A 15,673-nucleotide genomic window follows, 5' to 3' on the forward strand; every position below is an offset into this window, starting at 1 on the left:
CCCCAGCTGACTTCCTGCCCTTCGGGCGGGAGGCTGGACTTGACCTTCCAAGGTCCCTGCCAGCCCTAATGTCTATGAAATCTATGAAATTTTCCATGTATAACATCTCATGGGAAGGGGTCTTCTTAAATTCAGGGTCATTTTAGATTTGAGCAAATGTGGTACCATACAGGTAATGTTCTGCCTCTGAAAATGTTTAAATATTAGGCAAAATTACTTAATAAAGTCAAGAAACTGCTTCCAGGTCCATCACTTTTGAGTTTCCAGGGAAAGAGAAAAAGCACACCCAGAACATTGAGATATACAATAAAGCAACAGAGAAACTGTGAGAGAGTGCTCATGCTAAGCAAGGCCTAGCATAATTAACAATGCACTAAAACTCCCAGAATGCTTCAAGGAGGTTGAGAAGTCAGCGATTGACATTCTGGTTTTCACTATCTGACCCTTGAATAAGAATGCTGACAGTATGATAAAAATTGCAAGCAAAGCAGTGTTTTTTTTCGAAAATACGGAAATGCAAGGCTGAACCGCAAGAACAAAAACAACCATATATCACGCTGATAAAGTCTGGGGAGTATTATAAGTAAACTATTAGAAATTAACATAAGAAGCGTAACCAATTATAATAAAGAGCGTGTAGAATATAGATGAGTTAACTAGTAACCAATAGAAGTAAGAATTAGAAATGCATATGTATACGTGTTATCATATATAAGTAATAGAAAAGTTATGTTAGATGCCTCACTCAGACAGAGTGGGGACAGTTTTGTATCTTTTGTCTAAGAAAAGATAAGGGACTCCTTTTAAATGAGCTGTTGACCAGTTCTGAGACTACTGAATCAGGCAGCCGCACCTAGCCTTTGGGTTAGAAAGCAAGGGCTTGATTTGGGAACCTCGTGAACCAACAGACCTCCTTAGTTTATGACTTTGTGAAACAATAAAAGTTTTAAATTGAACATCCAGGTCTGAGCCTGTGCTTAATTCAGTCCTTATATAATTCGGCTCAAACTCACACAGAAACTATCCAGCTTACATGAATCCTAGCCCACCCCAGTTCATGCTACTTCCTTAGAAGTGTACTGAGACAGGTACAATACCATACAATACAATGAAAGACTCATCAGATACCTGAAGGCAATGACATAAAACTCTTTGCCAGATTTTAAACCTGATCTTTTGGGGGGCCATGTTCCCATGTTGGACCACCACTTTACACCAGTTAACCCAAAAGAAACTAAGCTTTCCCATTATATTGAAGCTGTTGTTGTGGTTGGATTAACTGCATTACTTACTAATGAAATAAAGGCATTTTTTCGTCCCTGTGTTGACACATTATGTAGTTACATGCTAAAATGAGAATTTCACACATTAAGAATAAACATTGAACACAGTGAGAATGAGGAGGAGGAGATTTAATAGTCACTCATGTTTACATTTTAAAAAAAAAGTTGCTGGTGTAATTCATAATGTACACAGACATGAAATAGCAACAAATATTTCTCTTTACAAATTCCCACCTGTTAGTATTGGATGAAGAAATAGAAAAATCATCTCTACTTCATGCTTCGACTTCATTCTTTGTACATTTTTTTAATACTCCTTCTTGGTCAAGAGATGGTTGAACTCAAAATGCACAATGATGTAATCACACTAACAAAAATACCTTACGTGTTAAAGACTGGAAGCAGAAACACACTTCAGATCATTGTCCATGTATCTGATGACAACACTGTTCCTAAATTCCATGATAATTTAACGTTTTTTAAAAGGCACATTATTTTTTGCAGGGATCTGAAATGTCTCTACAACTTGAAGCTTGTGTCCTTTCCTCCAACAGTTGCGAAGAAAAATAATTTACCTCTTGTTTTAAGACAAGTATTGCAGTTGAGATTTATCGTGACATTAATAATTTGTAAAGGCATTAACAGTTTAATGAGGAAAATAATCAATACATCATCTGAGGCAAAGAGGCCTTCCAAAGATTCTAGCTTTTTAAATTCTGCCTTTTATCAATATTAAAAACCAGGAATTAAACACTTTTTTACTTTAAAAAAAACAATGTATTCAAGAGATGATTGTAAATACAAAAGTGATGAATGTGTCTTTTAGCAGCATATATAACCTTTGGTTAAAGTGTCAACTGTCTAAACACTTACAGTCCTTGAAACTGCAATAGGACAAATATTTAGCTCAAACTTGTATTGTAAATTCCTCTTAAATCAAGTTGTGAATATTCCAGTTGTAATAACTGTAATAATAAATTGACTGCCATTTTTGATTAGCAGAGTTACATTTTCATTGTAATTAGAAACCTGTTTTTATTAGGCCAAATTAATTATTGTGCCAAAGACAAGAGAGTTGTACCCACTTCTGCTAGCAATGATTTAGCTCTGTAAGAGTGTGTCTACACGTTGCTGTATGGTGATGTTGCTATTGTGCTGTGCTTTAGTATCTCCTTTTGGAAGGTGATCACTATGTCGCCATAGCGTGCTGTACGGCGATGTAGCACATCACTAAGTCGCTGTATGGTCACATGTAGATATGCCCTAAGAGACTAGCCTAGGGTAACTAGTGTAGATATACAGCAAAAGCAAGATAACTCATTACTGTTTACTACAGTCCTTTCCCTTCTCTTGTACATTCTATGATACAAGCTTGGTTATGTATACCCCCAAAGGATGATGCACAGCCAAACAGACAGGCCCAACTGTAGACAGAAACTTTTTTCTATGCCCTGAACCAGCCACATACTGGTATCTGTGGCAGCTAAAAAAAAAAAAGGAAAATGTTAATCTGAGCCCAGCCATCCCCACAAGATAGCAAGACCTGCACTGACACAAAGGATGCTCTGGTCAATCCCCCATCAATTCTCTGCAAAGTCAAGATGTACTTTAATTAGTATAGTCCCACAGTGAACCCTTCTAGTAAAGTAGTTCAAAGTCTTGTGTGGGTTGTTTTCAGATCAGGGCTGGAATAAAGCTAGTCTATATAAAACAAGACATGCCTACTACTGATCTGCACCTGGTTAAAATGGAGGTAGTTCTGTGCAGCACCCTTTGTTTTTGATAGCACTGTAAATTTGCAGGGAAGAGAAATCCATGCTATTTATCAGCAGACCAGAGTGGGATTTGAGGGCTTTTCCATAGCAGGGTCACATGCCTGAACAGTTTGCTCTGTTTTGTACATGAAAGGTGAGACAGACATTAGTTTTCATTTTCTTTTGTAGAAGTAGTTTAGTTATAACCCCATACCTGTCAAGAAGAGAAACCATGAAGCATTTCATGTGTATTTTATAACTTACTAGTACGCAAGTGTTGAAAATGGTCCCAAATGATTAACACTGTTATATACTGACAAGTATGAAAGGAGCAGGCTACTATAAAAACACTTTAAATATTATTGCAAATTTGATATTTAAATGTTTTGGTTTTATTAGAAAAACTCGGCGTGTTTGGTGGAGTTTGGTTAATAACCTTTTTTATGGTGGAGACTTTTGCCTGGTATTTTCTTGGCTATCATACAATTTATATGAATAACAAATAATGAACACTAATGTTCTGTTAAACTATCTATTTATCTTGATATTTAGGAAATGCAAACCATAAGCTTTAAGCTTGGTAGTTTGAAAGTTCACAATTACAAACAGACCCTTCTGAAAAGAACAGTAAAGCCCCTCCCAAAGATTTTATACCTGAGCGAAAATGTCCTAGTCTACATATTAATAGGTAAACTTGATACTCCAAGAGTGAGCATTAGTGTCTGAAATCAGAAACTGTACAAAGTAGCATAGGAAAAGCTTGGTAAAACACTATTTGGAGTTAGGCCCAGATCCTCAAAGGTATCTGAAATTGATGGGAAATTATGTACTTGCATACCTTTAAGGATCTGGACTTTAGTCACCAAGCAGAAGGTCTCTCTTACTAATAAAAAGGATATTTATCAGAATATATTCAATTCCTTCAGTTGAGCAGCTGACAGATCTCTTTATGGACACAACACAGGAAGTCCACATAAGAAGCTCCTCCATAAATACTTTTGTCTTCCACCAGGAATTGTCGGAAAAGCATCTCTGGCTGTTCTCGTTGCTTCACTATTATTAGCTAGAAGGAGAGAGAGAGCAATTATTCAAGATATTCTGAGGGCATTGTTTGCCTTGTGGCTGTTACACATTCAAATGATGTGCCATGTTCACCGCTAGCTGTAGTACAGCAGACCCTTCACCATCACGATTATTTTTGTTATGCTCATGGCTAGTTGTTTTGGTATGAGCAGTGTCAAATCGATGGATGCAGAAGCAAAGACAGATGCAGCATTAGCATCCATCTGAAAAATCTGGCCCTAAATTATCTTGCTTAAGTGTTCAATTTAAAAGCCAGAGCATAATAAAATACCAGTGATTTTTAATTACTTGACATAAATTATGCAAGATTTACTATCATTATCAGTAGAGGGAAGATTTTTACAAGAGCTCAGCATTTGCCTAATTCTGCTCCCTTTAAATCAATAGCAAAATGGCCACAAACAAATGCTGAATGCTTTTGAAAATTTTACCTACAGCAGGAGATCTGGAATTCCTTGCTCAAAGAACATTAATTTCAAGTAATCAAGTGAAGATGCTCACACTGATTCAAAAAGGTATCTATCCACCTGCCATCTCCAGAGCCCACTGAAGCTAAAGGGGGCATCTTGCAGATACAAGGGCCTTTGCAGAGGGCTCTTTTTGAAACAGTGGGATTATTAAAACAACTTAAAATATCCCATCAAATCCAATAATGCACAAATAGCATTTATGCATGAGGAATCCACGTGGACTTGCTGAGTTACTTAGTGTCTATCTTAAATCCATTTTAAATTTAAATCTCCTACCTTCATGGAGTAAGGCTTTTGGCTCTGGATATACTTCATTATTGATCTGAGCTTCTTAGAATATGGATTGTCCAATTCAGGCAGCTGTGTCTGTTAGAATGAAAGGTATGAGAAAACACTTCTACCAGTAGCAGAGTTGATGTAAATATTAGGGATTAAGAGTATGAGTCATGTATTTTTTTTTTAAATATTAATTTTCCAAAGCTTTACAGAATCATTTTGGCAGGTTGTGAAGGATGTAAGCCAGCTTCTACAGGTCTCATTCCAAAACCGAAAGTGTACTAATGTCCTTCACAAAAGAAATGGCCACAGGTACTCTCATTTTCATGTGCATCTGTCTGGAAATATATTTTATGGGAAACTCACCATGGGGGAATATTGCATGGAAACTGTATGCAAAATCATCACATTCACTAAAAGAGAAGCTGAAGACTGTGTTAGTTCTGTCATGCTAAACTATGATATGTGGGCTTTCAGTGTGTGTCCAGACAGACTGTTTCATAAGTTATCACATCTAAATGCAGGGAGATTCTATCATCCACTGGAATGGATTTGATTAGCAAATTTCAGGAACATTTCTCAAATGCAGTCACAAGTACGTGCTGTGAAAAATTCAGTCTGTTGGCTCTGAACAATTCATACTTCCCTTGTTTTTTATTTCTGCTTTATGATTGGTCACCTGAGTCACCCACAATTGTTTCTGCTCCCAGGCTGTGTAACCAGGTCAGGGAAACAAGATGGAATCTAAACAAACCATATGCATCCCTCCTTTTAGTTCAAGTCAGGATTGAAGTGGTGATGCTTCCGCTCCACTCGCGTTAGTCTGGAAACTCACTTCCAAAATTAAGGATGACTATTTATTTAGGATTCAAGTACATTGTATCTCTAGTTTCACCCCAAATGTACTCACAGCTTCGGTGCTGATATGTGCAAAGGACGGTACATTAAAGATGCCTTGAATAACCTCAGGTGGGGCGCTGACTCCAAGCCACAAGAACATATTTAAGCCATTTGCCAGGAAGAACACTCCTCCTTCAGACAGACGCTCCTCTGAGCAACGGACTGAGGTGGGGAAAGCATCACTTTTTACCTCCATGTTGTGCTGTAGAGAGATACAAATAACATGGAAGTTTAGGTCTGTTTAGTGCAGTTATATTTAGTAAGTGCCATATAAAAAGTTTCAAGTTATCTTGTTAATATGCAGCCAGGTGTTGAAAGTAACTCCTCAAGAAAAAAAATAATTTTAAGATTACATTATTCAATGTCAACAATTCCTTCCCAATGAGCACAATTTACAGTCTAGGATAATCAACCTGCATTCTTTCTAGCTTGTCTTACATTGAGTAGGATTCTCTAGTCCAGTGGTATGCTGTTATTTATATCTCTACTACACCACAGGCTTCAAAACATTATTTTTTATGTATGTGCACTGCTGTTGGCTTGGAATAACTAAGAGCTAATCTATAATCAATTTTCTAGTTTTCATCAAAACATGAAGTTAATTATCTAATTCTCTTTCTGAAGCACAGAACTACCAAACATTGACTGTTCATTATGTAAGTGGAACTGAAGTCTCTCAGAAAGTCAACCCAGTACTTCTCACTACCCCTAATTAAGCAACTTTTTAGAATTCAAATTAAACAGTTAATCAGTAAAGTTAAAGTTAACATCCTTCCATGTGGATAAGAATCAAGGAAGTAACATTTGGCAAACAAGGTAGTACCATTATCAATATGATACTGCACACAGTAACTGCAACTCATTTTCAGCAAACTAAACATTTGAGGCAAAGTGAGTGAGTGTATCTAGTATATACGGACGGGTATAAATTGCCATTTCACTGTTCTTGTGTAGGTTTTTCTTTCAGCCATTCTAACTTTCAAGTTGTTTTCAGTAGATTCAAAAAGTTAAAAATCAGTAGATCCACTGGAGACTATCCAGCAATGATAAGAAACACCTAGCTTACCAATATAAAAGCCACTTACAGTTCAAGGAACCCTGTGCACGTATGCATTTACATCAATTTTTAAAATAAATACTGCATATTCAACACATGCCTCTGTTTGACTGAAAAGCTCTAAAACTAACATTTCCATACCAGCAAAGATGAGCTGCTGGTGTATACTTACAATTGGCAAAAGCTGTGGATAGAAAAACAGCTGTGTGTTGGCTACATCCATAGACATGATTAGTTGCCTATGGTAAGCTCTTTCATCTGTTGGAATTTCTGGTCTGCCAACTAGGACACAACTTTTTAACAAACAATTCATATATACTGGCAGCACCTTCATTGCATCAGGAAGGATGAGCTGAAACACAGAAGGAAATGTTGTTATTTCTTAAATCCCAACTGTTAGCAAGAAACCTGGATGTTCGGCTTCTGAACAAACCAAGTTCTTTGCTATGTCACCAAACCCCCCAGCTGGTCACAAATAGGCAACTCAGGACTATTAGTAACAGCTGTTTGCAAGAAGCCTCGAAGAGCAAATAAACACTTGGAATGAGTAATTCAACCCTGAAAAGCTCAAACAGAAGTTACTTCATTTTTTGTGTCCAGTTTTGCAAGGAAACTTGTAGAAAAAAAATGAGATGAACAAGAAACAGCCCAGCAGGTAAAGGGGGAACATGTATTACCTCAGTCTCAGATACAATTAGCCACATCATGCGACTTTTGACATGCTCGCTATATGAAACAAAGTAAGTGCTCAGAATAAAAGTCTGTTGTAAATTATATTCAAGACAGTTAATGCTAAACATGTCTGACAATAACATTTTCTTCATGCATTAACGGGCAGTGAACTGCTGAAGCTCAACAAGTGCTTTAAACAATTACAACTACTGTAAGTTGTACACCAGCATTTTAACTAAATGCTATTTCAAGGAAGGAAATATAAACTTAAAAGTTATTTAATTCTGAGATGATATGAGAAAATCCCCTCTTTTTCAGATGGGGAAACTGAGGTGCACAAGTAGGGACTTGTTTGAAGTCACCTAGCAAGCCACAGAGCCTATGTTCCCCGTGAGTTGCCATGTCGGTGCCTTCCCCACTGAACTGCACTGGTGATACAGCTATCTTGAAGCTACCACTACAGGGCAAAACCATTAAAAAAGAAAGAGAAATGCAAACACAAACTCAAGTATGTCTTGCAAAATCACTGTTTTATTCCTGGATTATTTCTTGAGTGATGATCAATCAGACAACTGCTCTGATGCAAAGAAATAGATGTCTTAAATGTGCCAATTTTTAGCAATCTTCTGACTTTAAGAGCTAAATAAAGTGTGCAAAAGAGCTGTGTGTGTGCATGGAATATTAATACAATTTAGATGAGGACTTTGTACCACACCCCGCAATTGATGATTTCTTTGGCTGGTGAATTCTGAGGGGGAAACCGCCATGGAAGTACAAAGAGCTGATTTTCTCAGGGCTCAGTACAAAGGGAAATCGACATGGAAGTACAAAGAGCTGATTTTCTCAGGGCTCAGTATTTATCTTATACCACGGCTTTAATTACAGGCATTAAAAAAAAAGATGATCTAATGAAGAAGGAACACGCAATAACATCCTAAAAGATTAATTAGGTTTTTGCACAGTGATATTTCTGTTGCCACTGTGCTTCCTTCCTGCATACACTGTGCTGTACTCCTGCCATTGGAACTGAGTTAACAGTTACTATCCTGAAGGAGGAAGGAAGGATGATCCAAAAGTTAGGGCACTGCCTGGGATTCTCTCCTCCACCACAGACTTCCTGCGCGAGCTTGGGCAAATCACTTGGGCCCAGATCTATAAATGAACGTAAGGACCTACACTCAGCATAAGATTTAGGTACCCAACTCAGGAAGTGGAATTTACAAGTTAGGTGTCTAAGTTCCCCATACAGTGAATGGGGAAGGTAAGGTGCCTCAATGGGATTCACAACAGCCAGTACAGTGAGACAGAAAATGAGCAGCCCTGAAGAAAGACATGTCTGAAATCCTCTAGTCAATTGGTATTCATGGGGTGAAAGTCCCTCCCTGAGCTCAGGCACCTACATTGTTTTTTTTACAAAATGGATGGCTGACTCCAAATCTCTTGTTCAAAGCATAGGTAGTGGCACCCATCATTTAAGTAACAGCCTACTGGTTAAGGGACCTACTCAGGAAGTGGGGGACCTGGATACTATGCTCTCCTCAGCTAAAGGAAAACACACAATATTCATCACACAGTAAAAGCCCTCTGTACCAAGCTAGAGAAAAGCCTGGGAGTAGCATTCTGGAAATATTCAAACTTGCTAATAAGTTCAGTGTCATGTACAAAAATCTCTTTAATATTAAGCCAAAAAGATGCTGAAGAGAAATCAGCTATACCTGCTGTCTTAAGTACCTAGTTAACAGTGAAAGAGAGGCCTGGAAACAATTTGTGTTTCAAGAAAGAGAAAAAGCAGAAAACCTACATTTTAATGTTTCCAGAACTCAGATCCAACCAGATTACAGAATTTAACTCTGTATCCAAGAATGAGTTTTGTCAAATATCAAACTATTACTCAGCAAAAAGAGACTTAAAGCCTATCTGTGGTGAACTACCCTGACTGACTGACCCAGACATATGTTAAAGATATTCTGAAGATGTAAGGGTGGGAGTATAACATTTTTGAATACGAGAGAATATGAAAGGAGGAATAAGTCTCTGAACCAGGAAAGATTTTAAAGTGCTAAGAGTGAGTAAACATGTACAGCTATCTCTAACTTGAAAATTGATTAGGATTTTTCTTAATTTTGGTCCTTTGTTGACAAACTGCCCCCTCTCCAAAAAGAACACCTGTGAAAAATGTACATTTAGAAGCAAATTGAGGTTATTTGATGAATATGCTAATGAAATAAAATAAGACTGTGCTTCTATTTAAAATATAGTTAACAACTTTCAAAATGTAACTGAAAGAAGCAAGCTTATGTAAAGTGACATGTGGGTATGATTAGCTTTGTTTTAAATTCAAGTATGGCCAAAAAAAGGATTCTTCTCTGAATCAGAGGCACTGAATATATCAGTTTCTTCACTGGCAAAATAATTGCCATGGTTTTAACAACAGAGGTAGCAAAAAGAAAAATGTATTGGGTTTTCAGTCCTCTCAATTCTTACCACCTTTAAATGCAACTGATTCCTACAATATTGAACTACAGTGCAGTCTTATTATAAACAAGCCTCGTGGGACAGGGAGATAAGTTCATTGAAAAGGGTTCACTATAAGAAAATGAGTCAATATGCTGCATCATCATAATGAGAAAAATTGGTTCCTGCTGTTGGGCTTGTTAAAAACATGAGTTTCTTATAAAGAGGGTCTGCTAAAATAAAGTTGTAATGTATAACCACTTCCAGCTTTTTCTCGTTTAAAGACATGTTTACAATGTTCTTAAAAATGAAAGAGTAAAGAAGAAAAAACATATTTACAGAGTACTGAAAGGAAATTAAACGATGCCCGGGAATTTTCATTTGGGGCACTGCTGAGGTTGCAATACTGATGATTAGGCATCTCCTGTGCAAACGCAGACAGGGAAGACTTTCCTTGGACTCTTATCTCACCTGGCTTACTGCAGATGGGCTGGCACAGTTCTTTCTGTAACACGCCAGCATGTGAGCAGTCTGATTCATCAGAATCTCTCTGACAGTCTTCAATGGCTGGGTAAGAATGGCTTTGAAAGCTACAATTAAAAAAGAACAACAGGTCAACTCCAGACTGATTAGACAAAAACCTTTTGTTTGTACAGGGCCATAATGTATATACATGCAATTGTCATTGTGAATTTGAATCACAGCTGCCTCCAAAGAACTAAGCTTGTTGATGGGAATCTAGATCTTAATAGATATTCATTTCATTCAGAAAACCAGCACACCATCTTCTATTTCCAACATGATTAGAAGTCTCTAATCTGGGAGATCTCAGATATACCATACTGAAGTTACCAATATTGTGCATTACACACCAGAGTAATACCAGTAAGTTGTAAAGTGCGATTCTCTTCTATGAAAAGATGTCTTTCTAAAACAAAGACAACTGTAGTTCCTGATTTTACCTGATTTAGCAAAGAAGTTTATAAGAGCATCTGTCTCACAGCTCTTGTAGACATCAGCTAACTGGGAACTACAGTTTAAGCCAATATTATGTATACGGAGTCGTCTTTGTCCACTTATGGTTGTGTAAAGCACAGCACACTGTAATGATAAAAAATATCCCAGTTTGCACAAGAGTTAACATAACTACAGTTTAAAATAAAGAGATGACTTTCAACATGCAACAGACATTTAATTTGTATGGAAAATACATTTGGACTGTGAAGCCAGGCAAGCAGCATTCACCAGATACTAGTGAGCTCTACAAATAATTTCCACATTTTCTTATGCAAGTATATATGAACCCATCACATAAGGTAAAATTAAGCCATTAGAACTGGAGTATTAAAGAGTCCCCTACTTTCATGACTGCACAGACAGATGAGAATTTGAAAAAATGGTGAAAACTAGCAGTTACTTTTTTAAAGTCATAAGGTCTCTAATTGTTTAATTTCTGAAAAAAGTTTGTTAAAAATATTTCAATGAGTGAATATAAATAAAAGTACTTCATGCAATAGGCAGAAAGCTTTCTGACAAATACTCAACATACTCCCCTGATTCTGTCATCACATGGCAAAAACAAGGAAAAGGCAGAAAAAGAATCAAAGGAAAAAAAGCAGCAGGCAGAAAATTATCTTGAAGAGTTAAATTGTTCTTTTTAAGCATTATATAACTTTAACTATTTTGATTTACAGCATTGTAATGGGACTGTATTTTGTTTAAATTCAGTGCTAATATTTGGGGAAACTGGTATGGCAAAAAAGAGAGGAAATCCTGTTCTCGGTTCCTATCCACCAGTATGTTATTTGCACTATATTAGTTTCACACATAGTATTTTATTTATATCATTGCCTGGATAGTTATGTGCCTGATCCAAAGCTCACTGAAACAAACTGAGAGACTCCCACTGAGATTTCTGGGTGTGGATCAGCCATTTTATGAACATTTCCCATTTTAACCCATTTGAAATGGAGAAGTAAATGTACAAGGAGCATATATATATCCAGTGTCAATGTTATACCATATCTCTCTAGGAAATGACTTCACATATACCAAAGCTAACTGTGTTTTATGGGGCTGTGTTCACCCAAGGATTAACTATTAAGTCATGAATAATATTTCTAGGAGCTTGACACCACTAAAGCAGAACAAGAGTAACAGTTTAGGTAATTTTCTGGCTTAGCTTTAAAAGCTTAAAAGCTATTACGCTTTTGGTGATTAAAGGAAGTAATGAGTAAAGGGTAATTTCCCACCATCTGATATTGTTTGGGATACATCTTTCGTAAGGAACAGATATTCACAAACATCTCTAATAAGTGTAAGGCAGCAAAATCTAAATCTAAATTTCCCAGAACATTCATTGATAGGTTTCTGGGAATATATATTTTGAAGTGAAAGTGTAAGCAGAGCTTGCCTCAGCCTCGGACAGCAAGGTCACTACCATTAGATGTTTAACTATTTGTTCCTTCCTGGGGACAGAGTTATCCACAGATCCAGACAGGGAGGGAACCCTGTGATTCCAGAGAATGGACTTTCCTCTAGCTTCACAGAACTCCTCCCATAGGGGCTCACCAGGTTGCTACTACTTCTGAGGCTAACTCAGATGCGAGGGGATAGGGTTGAGTGGAAAGAATACATGGTCTCAACTAGGAGCTCCTCTCTCCATGCAACAACCCTCAACTTGCAGATGCAAAAGCTACTCGTACTACTACCTATATCCTCAGAACCACACTGTGTGGGGGTTTCAAAGTCATACTGGCCAGGGTCACTAATAACCTGGTTCATTGAATTGTTTTTATATTTATCTTCCCTTTATTTTGGCTCAATATGAACACAATGGCCTTTATAGGATACCAGCACGAGTTAGCTAAGCAAAGATTGCCTGCACAGGGTTATGTGCCTGAAGAGTAATACACATGTAGTTGTTTATTATTCATTAAAACCTGCCCCTATCCTTCAGTGCAGGGGCAGGCAATTATTTTGGGTGGAGGGCCGCTTACCCAGTTTTGGCAAGCTGTCGAGGGCCGCATGGCTAGCTCCACCCTTTGACAGGTGCCCTTTACCCCGGTCACCATCTTGGGACCCATGTCTCAGGGCCAGCACCGGTGGGGCCCAGAGCAGGGTGCAGGCTGGCAGGGGTCTGTGGAACCAGGCTGAGCTGCACGAGCAGGGAGAGGGAGGAGCTGGCCTAGCTCCACAGAGCACCCCCTGCTGGCCAGGACCCTGTACTCCTGCTACCCTGCTCTGGGCCCTGTCGGTGCTGGCCCCAGCACACCAGTGCAGGCCCCATGCTCCCACCTGACTCCTGCACCCACTCACTCCCAGTGCCACCCTAGCCCTGTGGTACAGGCAGAGGGCAGTGTGCAGCCCTGACCCTATGCTCACCAGCAGGGAAGGAGCTGGTATGGAGCACAGGGAAAAGCGGCTCGTCCCACGCCCCATGGACGGTGCTTCCTGCTGCAGCTGTTCCCAGCCCGCCCGAGGCTGTTCTGAGCAGGCACAGGCAGCCCCACGTGGGCTGCATGTGGCTGCAGTGCAGGGTACTGGCCACAGGGTGGGCAACGGTCTGCTTTTCCCACGCTCAGCACCAGCTTGTAACCCACCCCTGCTGCTAGTGGCCCCGCTCCAGCTCTGGGCTTGCCCATTGGGGCTGCGCCACAGTGGGAGCAGCTGCTCGGTACGGAGGAAAGCGGCCCTCCAGTTGCCGCACCAGGCAGTGTTTGCCACCGCCACCTCTGTGCTGCCCAGCCCACGAGCTCTGCCCTTCCCCCCGAGTTTCCCGCACTGGTGCAGCCACAAGGAGCCACATGGTCCCAGGCCAGAAGCCCCTGCTGGGGCTTCCAGCGGGGCTGGGCAGGCCCTGCTGTTGCAGGAGCCTGCTGGGGCTTCCCCTGGGTCCTACTGCCCCTGGCTCCTGTCATTTTTGACAGGAACCAAGGACAGATAAATATAAATTTTCTAAATCTTTTAGGGGTCCCGTGGCCTCACAGGCCGGATCTGGCCCACGGGCCATATTTTGCCCGCCCCTGCTTTGGCGTTAATAAAGTAGCATAAAGCCTATGTAAGCTATGCGGCTATGGATCAAGGGACTCCCATCCCAGGGGCAAAAATTATTTTATTATTACTTCATAACAGTTCATTGTTTAATGAAACATTATGGATTTAAAGGTGTCACCTGAATTAAAGCGCCAGTGTCTTCATTCAGTTTGTCATCATGCTTGAATTCCACAGTTACTGCTTTGTTACAGTCTATTGCTGCCATTTCTACATCTGTTGTGTTATTCATGTAAATGCCACCAAAAAAGTCTGTGGCTCTGAAACCTACAGACAGTGAAAAAAATGACATTAGTATTTGCAAAGGTTTAATACAGTGGCCTGGCTTTGCGACTGCTTGTTTGCTGATGGTCAATATGCTTCACTGGGTTTGAGAAGAAATAATTGTTTCACCATTCTCAGGACTTCTGGCCTTAACCTCTGGGGACCCCAGAAGTCATGGCAGATGCCATTTCTGGTTTCCCTGCCAAAAGGAGGGGTGGCAACAGAAGAACCTTTTCCCTTCAGGAAGTAGAGCTAGAAGAACAGAAAGGTTGTCTATAAGAGGCAAAGTTGGTGCCAAACTACAAGGCCATGAAGGTGTTTGAACCTATCTGAATATCTGTATTTGCTTCTAATGCTGCTCCTGCAATACTTGAATTTGAAAAAATAAGGTTTTCAGAAGCTACAAGTTTTCATTAAGCAAAGGATTTTACAAACTATGGTCAAAACGGTGTGTACTACAGCTGGCACACATGCTTTACATAAAAACCAAGGTACCTCTCTAAATGAGCAGAATCTATATTTGTGTAGGCAAAATAAACTGCACATCAGATTCCTACATATCTGTATTTCCTTCTACTTTCTGTAGAAGCATGCCTACAGTTATCTCTAAACATGAAACATAAGAAAAATATTATGGACAAAACTTCTGACTTTTTGTTATTTAAAATCCAAGTGCTAGGATTGTTGTGATACAAAACTGGAGATATGCATTCATTCATTTTCATTCCAAAAGAGTATTATTACCTGTACTTGTGCGAACCCGCATGATAGCATCAAATCCTGTTCTTTTTTCTACGTCCTTCCTAAGGTCGCTAAGGAATTGGGGACTGTCAGAATGTACCTAAAATATACAAGCACAGAACAAAGAAAGCTAAAGTCCACCACTGGATGGCAGCAAGACAGTACAAAATAAATAAATAAATAAATAAAGGCCCAAGATCTTTCATGCCTGTTTATGGATATTTAAATACGAAACATTTGCCTTTTTACATGTTGTCTATTGCTTTTTCTTAAATGAGCCTACAACAATGTTTGACATGTCTCATTTAAACAGCAGTCAGCAGCAATCACTCCTACAGTCTTGGATTTTTAGGACTCCTCTTCTCTGAAACAGTGCCTGTAGGGTATTCCACTGAATAACACTAAGCATGTCTACCTGTGTGCTTTACTACACAAAAGACTAATTTGTTACTGCACAGTAGTGTCACCATTTACACATGTACTGCAATTTGGGTGCAACAGATTAAATTTACTCCAGTGTGGAATAGTCCTGTCACACACAGGTCCTATCCTATGCAGCAGTAATTTACTGCACTTAAAACACATGTAGGTGACATTGGAATTTGTTTACTCTGCCTCGATTTGTACCAGTTTATTCCGTTGCATTAATTGCACATGTAGATGCAC

At 39.2% G+C, this 15,673-nt stretch overlaps 1 protein-coding gene across 2 annotated transcripts in view; it reads right to left on the reverse strand.

The window, feature by feature from the left end:
• Positions 1-2,539: 2,539 nt before the first annotated feature.
• Positions 2,540-15,673, reverse strand: part of SEC24D (SEC24 homolog D, COPII coat complex component) — an 86,990-nt gene continuing 73,856 nt past the window's right edge. For both annotated transcript variants that reach the window (XM_019522029.1, XM_019522028.1), the window contains 8 exons: positions 15,011-15,107; positions 14,124-14,269; positions 10,912-11,050; positions 10,421-10,539; positions 6,996-7,175; positions 5,777-5,968; positions 4,867-4,956; positions 2,540-4,100 (listed from right to left, as the gene is read on the reverse strand). In XM_019522029.1, the coding sequence (XP_019377574.1) occupies positions 3,960-4,100; positions 4,867-4,956; positions 5,777-5,968; positions 6,996-7,175; positions 10,421-10,539; positions 10,912-11,050; positions 14,124-14,269; positions 15,011-15,107 (1,104 nt within the window). In that variant the 3' untranslated portion in view covers positions 2,540-3,959. The remainder of the gene's footprint in view (positions 4,101-4,866; positions 4,957-5,776; positions 5,969-6,995; positions 7,176-10,420; positions 10,540-10,911; positions 11,051-14,123; positions 14,270-15,010; positions 15,108-15,673) is intronic.

This window comes from Gavialis gangeticus, unplaced genomic scaffold (assembly GCF_001723915.1).
Source record: "Gavialis gangeticus isolate Ggan-Ray unplaced genomic scaffold, GavGan_comp1, whole genome shotgun sequence".
NCBI classification, from domain to species: Eukaryota; Metazoa; Chordata; order Crocodylia; family Gavialidae; genus Gavialis; species Gavialis gangeticus.